The sequence below is a fragment of the Buceros rhinoceros genome, unplaced genomic scaffold (genome assembly GCF_000710305.1).
Source record: "Buceros rhinoceros silvestris isolate BGI_N320 unplaced genomic scaffold, ASM71030v1 scaffold21025, whole genome shotgun sequence".
NCBI classification, from domain to species: Eukaryota; Metazoa; Chordata; class Aves; order Bucerotiformes; family Bucerotidae; genus Buceros; species Buceros rhinoceros.
The window spans coordinates 3,147-11,919 of record NW_010414843.1 but is presented as its reverse complement, the minus strand read 5'-3'; the positions used below and the strand labels follow the sequence as shown (position 1 = coordinate 11,919).

Genomic DNA, 8,773 nt, shown 5'->3' with positions numbered 1-8,773 from the left:
TGTTAATACTTGCTGTATTAGTGAAAGAAAGAAATTACACTGATCATGGAACAGTTAGTGGGGATGTTTGGAATTTACAGTAAAAGAAACATCAAGGTCTCCATGGGACTCTTTGTAGGTGTGTTCTGACCCTGAGAGGTAGCCAAAAGCCCTCCAGAAGTCAAACTCACTCCCAGAGTCAATTTTTGCTCACATTCACGGTGAGAATTTACCCCTGCATTGATTTCCATTTCCTATTCGGCCTTTGCTCAGAATGCAGCAGAGTTACTGGGAGTCTTTGGGGTGCAGGACATGAAGTGGTGTGGGTGGAAGAGCTCTGGCTGAACTGGTCAGCGCGCACCAAATGCTGGAGCAGGACAGGATGGAGCTGTGACGTCTCTCCTTGCGTGGAGAAGGGAGTGCTGCCAAGATGGGCAGATGGTGGCTGAACACCTTCACCTGGATATAGTGCAACTTCTGCTTGTTTAAAAAGCTGTGGAAAAATAGCCAGCTGCTCGGTACCACAGCATGGGTGAACAGGCAGCTACAGCCCAGCTCACAGCCAAAACTCACGTGACAGCAGGAGTAAAAGCCAGCGTGCTGCAGGTACGTTCTGGCACCTGCAGTACTTTCATGCTCTTTACAACCTTTGAAGTTAAAGTGTCAAGGTGTGACAAACTATGTAGCAGTGCATTCCTTGCATTTCATATACAAAAAAGGGCTCAAGGCTGGGAGCAAGAAGGCACACGCTTGGGAAATAACGTAGCTGAGGAGTTTACACAACAGTACTATGTATGTCATTTATTAGGCGTTACTTAGCACTTATTTCACATTTTGCCCCCAAATTTCCCAAAGCAACATGTATTTCCCTGCTTCCTTTCCCTTTGTCCCCTTCTTTTGGATAAAGCTGCCTGTGCTCTATAGATACAGTTGCTGAAGAATATAATGTGAACACAGATAAATACAACATACACAGCAAAAAATGTAATTATAGTCTTACAATAGTCAAATAACGTAGTTAGCCTCGAGCTAGGGCAGTGCCTACGTACTATAGGGAACCAGTTCAAGAACAACAAGCAGAGCCACTGCACAGGAACAAAACCACGTCGGTGGTGGTAGGCAGAGCGAGGGACCAAGGGCGAGGCTTTCTCAGGGCCCCTGAGCAGGCGAGATGGCTGTCAGTCATGGGGATCCGCTCCTTCGGAGACCCGCCCAGAGCCTCGGAGGTCTCTCCAGCCCGTGTGGGTTCTGCGGCAGGTCCTTGGAACACCTTTCATCTGTTCATTGTGCATACACAGGAAGTCACCCCCACATTTCTCTGTTAGGCTATGCTTTCTTTATATATAATTTTTAAACTTTTAACTTTTGGATTTTTTTTCTTACAACTGTTAAAAAAGTTTCATGGTAAAAATAACTCACTATATGATACATATACCCAAAGTGGTGTGATAGTTTATATAATAAAAGATGAAAATAGTCACTTTCCATAATAAAAATAAGTTCTATTTTTTGTTTATTTTACAATATACTTAATAATTCTTTTCTTCTTCTTCACTCTGAAAGTAAATAGGTCCCATTTTGATAGCGCTTCTGAGTTGAATAAAGTGGCCAGAGACTGGAGAATGGCTTATAAGCATTTTGAGCAGCCGCATTCCACGTGTCTCTCCAGTTCTTCCGTGAAGGTGGAGCCATCCACGCACTGGAAGAGGTATTTCCGCCTTTTGCTCCGGAGGGGGACGCAGCACTGCCCACTGCTGCAGCCACCGCGGCATTCCAGGCGCGGCACTTTGGAGGCAGTGGCACACGATGTGTAGCCCTGCTGCTTACGGACTACTTCTCGAATGACCTCGCCTTGGCAGAGATTCTCTGGTAGGACACAAAGATTTAAAAGAGAAAAAAAAAAAGGAGTAACTATTTTGCCAGACATTCCTCAAACACCAGCAAACAGCCCTGCACTTGCACTGATATTCAAGGCAAGCAGATGGCATGAGAACCGTAATCCTTTACTGCTTTGTACCTGCCATCAGAGCAGGGCTTGTGTTACATCAATGTGTAATATCCGGCACACGGCAGAGGCCAGGCAGGCCTCTGGCTTTGATCAGCAGTTCTGGAAGTGCTCTAATGAACACTGAGTGTTGAATCCTGCAAAATATGAGTTAGTTTTACTCTGCCTGCTTCTCAGGATCAAAGGTCAGCCTGCTCTGCATGACACGAGCAATGTGGGGTACCTGAGAATGCCTGTGCTGTTCTGCAGTCACTTTGCAGCAGCCAGACACATTCTGGTGATGCTTACATGTGTGTAATTTGGAAAGTCTGTGGTTCATTCACAGGAAAGGCACAACCTACATAAAAATAATACAAGCCAGCTCCTTCCTTCTGTACAGGAACGAAAAAATGCAGAAGAGATGAAGGGTTTCCAGTGAGTGTTTTCAAGTCAGAGCAGAAAAGTTGGGCCCCTGCCCTAGTAGGAAAGTCCAGCCTGATCTGTGGGATTCCCCAGGAAACTTTCCCAGCTGCATCAGAGGGAGCCAGCTGAGGATCTTCACCTCGCCTTCAGAGGAGCAGTACCTCCCGCTTTCCAGTTCCTGCTCATGTCATCTGCAGAAGCCCTTGGTATGCAGGGTAAGACCTGCTTTCCCAGCACTGTCATTATCTGATGCTGCTCGCTGAGGGGGAGCCTCACAACAGCCCCTCCATGATACATCCCACCAGAGCCCTGGGAGCAGCACACCTGGAGGCTCGGGAGACAGAGGATAAAACTCTTCGCCACAGACATCCCCCTTTCCGTGGGTTTGGGCAGTAGCCAGCCGGCTGTTGTGCGGTTCGTTTCTACTCCCTGTATTGCTCTGCAAAGACTGACTCAGCTTAATCTTCTACTATTTGCTACTTAATTCTGAACACGAGTCACACGGAAGAGGAAAAACCAAAGGTGTAAACCAGAAACGCAGCAGACCAGCATCCTGGGCCCTGTGGCCACACGTACCTCTGTCGCAATGCTCTCCACTGTAGTTGGGATCGCATTCGCAGTAGGGCTCCCCATGCTCGGAAATTTTACACTGCCCGTGGCCGCATTTCAGAATCCTGCAGGGATTTGAGGAGTTGTTCCTCTTGTCGCAGTACGTGCCTGTGTAGCCTTCCATGCACTTACAGGTGTAAGCCACACTGGCCACCACGCACCTGCCATGCAGACACCTGGAGAAAGAGAAGCACTCAGAGCTGGCCTGTGCCGGACGTGGACAGTCCTTTCCCAGCGATGCTCCAGGACACTAATCCAGAACCAGCAGTTCAGTGTCAAACGCTCTGCAGAAACTGTGAGTTTTCAGTGGATACTGGGTAATGATCAGAGAATACATTCAGAATTTGTGATCCTAAGCAATCCCTTTGAAAAACAAGAGGCCCCTCCATGAGCAGGGACCAACGCTTGGCATCCACACAAGTCAGCTCACATTTACAGCATCAGCATGTGGAACAAAGTGCCAATGATCCAGCTGCACGCCCAGGCTGCCGTAGCAGAACTGCTCTACTACTAATATCAGGTGATGAAAACCAGTGCGATAAATGGAGGTGCCAGGGAAAAGCTACACACAGACATAGTGACAGGCAGTGGTATTTGAAGGGTTCCCTGGCTCATGGGGTTTGCAGTGAGCTTTGGAATTCTTGAGGAATACCACGGGGAAGGGTGTTGATCCTTAGCATGCTCTCTGACACCATCCCCACTTCTGGGACAGGGACAGACTTGAAATGGCCTGAGGACAGGGCAGAACACAACACTGTCCAGCTAAAAAAAACCTGCTCAGGGCTTATAAACCTTTGCTACATCAGGTCTTACTTGACATAAACTCTTTTATTTTTATTTATTTTCTTCCTGGTACTTGAAAATTCTCCCCTGCTTATGTTGAATCCCTGCACATTTCATTTTTAAGCTTTGAACTAAAAAGCACAGATAATAAAAGTGGTTTCAGCCAGGTCAAGACATGCAAAACACTGTAATAAGGGGAGTCACAGTCTATATGAAGTGGTAGTTTCTACCCCACTAACCAAAGATGTCCTCAGAGAGCAACTCTTGTTACCATCAACTGCCTGCTCTCTACAGTCACATTTCCTCACCGAGATGAGTCTGTGAGTGCTGGAGCAGACCCCTGCCAGCAGGGCCCCAGGGGCACTCCCTGGACACAACGGGCTCTGCTCTGAGGAGACAACTCCAAAAGGCTGAAGTGGTTTAATGAAAGGTGGGACAGTATGTGAGCAGTAAAAATACACAGAGCTACTTCTCTTACCAAGGGAGCTATGGCCGTTACTGCATCACCCTCCCTGGATTATGAGAGAAACAATCTCTCATCATGTAAACATCTGGAAGTCCCTTATTTTTCTCCGTCCAACCACAACAACTTCATGGTGATGTTGGAAATCCAAGGAGACACTTGGGTCTCTCACTGTTTCTTCACTTGGGTCTTCATACCTTCGGTCTGTAAACTCTCAGGTGCTTCTCAACACCTTCCAGTGTTCAGTGCTTTGCAGAATTAGATCCAGAAGCAAGTTTAAAATAGTACCTCTGCAAAGTTAAATTTCTGCCCTTAAGAGAGTGATTATTTGCTGTGTCAATTTACCTGTCAAAAGTCTGTGCTTGTGTAAAGCGCCTTCCCCAGACAGCTCAAGCAGAGGAGCTTCTAAAACAAAAGTACTGCCACCTGCTCATGAAACAGCGCTGAACTCCACAGACACAGGTCTGTGTCGCACCGCTTCCTTGGTACTTGCCACTGGTAAACTACTCACCCAGTGCTTCTGATGAAGCTGTGGGCGCTTCACACTCGCGCTCCCTTCACATGCAGCTCCAGGGTCTCCTTTAAACTCGCACTTTAAAGAGTGTTTCAGGAAGTCAGCTATTTGAGAAAATTTAAAACCGTTCACAGAATGGTCTCTGGGGAGTTGTTAGTTTGAATGCTGGATCTAGTGCTGCTGTGAGCAGGTCCCTCAAACGCGTACCTCCCGCTCAGGGGTGGCTCTGCCCTGGGCCAGTGCAGGCAGGCACCACCTCAGAGGAGAGCCACACCCGTGAACAGGAGTTCTCCTATTTGACTGTGCAGAGTCTCAGCTGAAGGTATGACCTGCAGTATTAGCTCCTTCGCTCGTCCAGGACAAAAAGCTTATCTGACAGGGAGCAACATCAGAACAAGAAGTGGAAACTGAGAGTCGCCGCAGATGCTGACTCATAGCAGTCAACACTTCCGTGGGGGAACCCAGCACCTCCAAAAATAGTCAGATGTGGTTTTACAAGATGAAATGTGAAATATGCATTAGGTGTAAAGCTTCTGCCCTCCCATCAGCATTTGTTCAAGCTTACCTGTGGTTAAGACATGGGTCTCCGATTTCCTGGTCGCACAGGGGGCCCATCCAGCCTGGGTGACACTCACAAATCACGCTTGTTTTCTCTAGGGACCGGCAAATACCGTGCTTGCAGATGTTGCAGGATTTGCAGCCAGGAAGGACTCCTAGTGACTGCTGTGGTAAATCCTTGAAGTCCTGCAGCTCGTTATTGATGCGGACATCATGAATACATCCATGAAAACCATTTGGTATCTTATCTGCGCCCTGGCGCAGTGAAGATAATCCAGTAGAGGTCGGGATCCCTTCAGATAAACACAAAACAGGAAGGTTTAGTCACAGTTACAATGACACTCCATGAATTATAATTGCTAATGTGCCTTTTTTCACAGCCCCTTATAATCTTTAATTTGCACAGAACCTTTGTAAGGTAGCACAGGCTCATTGTCCTCATTCTGGATATGGAAAGAAACAAAAATAAAATCACTTGCCCAAGCTTACGTAAGAAGTATATGACACGAAAAAGAAAACAAAAAACCCCCATTTTCTTTGGCTGCTGGCCACGTGTTCTTGTCCTGAGATAATGCTCCTTCTGTCTACAGTTTAATAGCAATTATCCTTCTGAAAGGTTTAAGAATGTCTTTACTTGCCAGTGGTAGCTGCCACCTCCAGATGCAGCAAGACAGGCCTTACTGGATCACAGTGTTGGGATGGGGAGTGGTAGGAGTGCACCCCATCCAAACCAGCGCAGGACACCTCCTGAGACAGGGAGGCTGTGTGGTGGGCACCCTCCACCTTGTTCAAGTGCTTGAAGAGTCCACACGCTCGACAGCCAACAGGTCCTTTAGGACATGTTACACCCTTCCCACTGCCATCTACTTAGACCTTACAGCTGCAGAAGCACAGACAAGTGCTTCCACCATCAAGGCCTCGGAATGTGCTGTCCATCAGTAACTCCACTGTTAAGGGTAGTCTTAAAACAAAACCAGCACCTTTGTTTAACTGTGCGTTAGGAGGAAAGTTGCTAGACCAGGCAATGTAGTTGGAGACGTGGACAAAACTGTGGGCACGTGAAGGTTCAGGTCTCTCCTAAAGCTTAGAGTGTGGGTTAGGAACAACTGCTCCGGGACAATTTAATCAGTTATTTTAACGGAACAGACTGCAGTGGAAGGGCCCCTGGCACCCACGGGAATGCTACACACAGAGAAGGACACACGCAGAACAGTGAGAGTGTAGAAAGAAGCAAAAGAGTTTTAACAGGCAACAGAAAAAGCCTCCACTGAGCCCATGGCTTCTGGTATCCGATAGTCCTTCACTTCAGTTTGTCCTGTGAAGGCATTTTTGTAGGTGCCTTTGAGAATTAGTATCGATCCACAATGCTCATCCATTAACAAAGCTTTTCCACGTGACTGCTTCCCACGTTCCCTCTGTATAGCTTGCTGTGGCTGGAGGCAGAAATTGCGGCGGCCCCACCAGCAGATCCTCTTTGATGCACAATGCTCTTCAATAGCCTGTGACACTCTTAATAGGAGCCAATTATAAACGTTCAGCTCTGTACAAAGCCTGATTAGCCAGTTTTCTGATTTACAGGGCAACATTCAGGGTTCTTTAGAGAAGTGTTATTAAAGGGAATTACTTGTGAAAGGCTTGGCCAGCACCAAGTGAAATTGGTAAGAGTTTCTACTATTGACTTCAATGATCTCATTAGAAAAAGACCAAAGACTTTCTGAGTCTATTACTGTTCTGCTGACTTTTGTATTTAGAACAGACTGACTAAAGATTTGAGAACTCCATGTCACCGAAAGGGAAAGATTTCAACATTCAGTCCAGAACAGAGCTGGGGGGCAGGTGGTGTTCTGGCAAGACCAAATCAATAGGGCAGAGCACGGCCTTTGCTCTGTCTCTCATATCCAGACACTTCATCAGTGGGATACTCATTATTCTGGGCATCTGTTCCCCACCCCACTTGGCCCCTCCTTCCCCCAAAATTCTGTACTGAATGTGAAAAAAATTCTAATCTGAAGTTTGGTCAGGTCTAATATCTTTCTAATACTGAAGCTCTGGCTTCAATTTCCAGGGAGAAAACTATTAGCCAAGAAGTTCTTACTCAGCTTGTGTATTAATATGGTCTGGAAGTTTTAATCTCCACCCCCACCTCCATCTTCAGGGTTCTATAAAATTTCCAGCAGAAATAGTGCTCATTTATGATATATTTAAATCTACTGATTATTGATTTGCTTTTTTGCTGTGACTGTTTGCGATACTTCTGTTGCATTCTTCAAGCATGGTATCTTGGTGCCAGCCGGTTCCGAAAGCTTTAGGAATGACAGACTGTCCTTGCCGTGGCTGTGTCACACAGAACTGCCTGTGCTGTGCTGAGGTTAACTCCCCCGGTCTGGGGAGCTTGGCTGCCCGTGCGCGGGGTGGGGCGTGAGTGGACTATGGAACAGGAAGCAGATCAGCAGAGGTGTGGTTTCCAGGCTCCCTGTTCAGGGGAGCAGCTCTGGCAAACTGCTAGTTCCCCCCCAGGACCCCTGGAGAGTCCTCTCTGAAGGACAGAAGATGATTTGCTTCTGAAAAGACGTGTTACAGTCTCCCAGTCCAGAGCAAATCACTCTACCTCCAATGTAGAGGGGTGTGTTGAGACTGGCAGACGGCTGCTTCTGGAGCTTTCCGAGACTCTTGGGAATCCCCTTGTCCACCACCAGGTTCAGAGTTTGATTCAGCATCACGAGTTCCACGCTATGAAACTGCCCATCGTTTATTGTTTCCACACTAAAAGAAAAAAAAGAGAATTAGAGGATGAGGTTAACAATGGCCAGCCTCTGCTCCTGTGACGTCCTGTAACCCGGTGTTACACCTTGCAAGGCACAGCTCCCTTCCCACGCTGCTCTGTGCTCACCGCGCTCTCAACGTTTCCTCTAGTGTCAGCCTCCAAGGTACAGATTTAAACACTGCTGATGCTGTGCAGGCAGCACCCCCAAACAGAACACTCGAAGAACAGCTAACAGGGGCAGCAGCCACTCCAGTTGTGTTTCCCAGGGCAGGAAAGCAAGGGCACAGCTACATGACAAAATTACTTAAAATGCCCCATTCTGTGCTCCCTGCCACGGCTCGCTGCCCCTCTGCCACGCCGCTTGGTGCCCATGTTGCAAGCCAGGTCACCGAAAGGAGTTCTTCTTGCACGGTTTAGTTTAAACTCAGGTCACTTCCCAGGGATGGTTTGGGGCAAGGGACAGCAAGGGCCTCTGAAACCAGCATTTCCTCACAGCAGAAGTGTTTGGTAACTACACCCTGAGGCACAAGGACAGGCCGAGTTTCTTAAAGCCAGAGCAGGAATTCAGGAGGTTTTGGCTTATAAATGTCTGGGTACTTTGTTCAATACAATCCAGCCCTACTGGAACGCAAGGAAAACTGACAGATTGCTGCTCCTCCTTGAGAAACAGTTAGGTGTAGACTGGGGCTGGAGAAC

At 47.6% G+C, this 8,773-nt stretch overlaps 1 protein-coding gene across 1 annotated transcript; it reads right to left on the bottom strand.

The window, feature by feature from the left end:
• Positions 1-1,352: 1,352 nt before the first annotated feature.
• Positions 1,353-8,076, bottom strand: LOC104494416 (slit homolog 3 protein-like; the record flags this gene model as incomplete). The annotated part of the gene is made up of 4 exons (XM_010137236.1): positions 1,353-1,845; positions 2,963-3,171; positions 5,321-5,606; positions 7,922-8,076. Coding segments are annotated over 4 exons (889 nt in total), but the record flags the coding sequence as incomplete, so codon positions are not given.
• Positions 8,077-8,773: the final 697 nt, after the last annotated feature.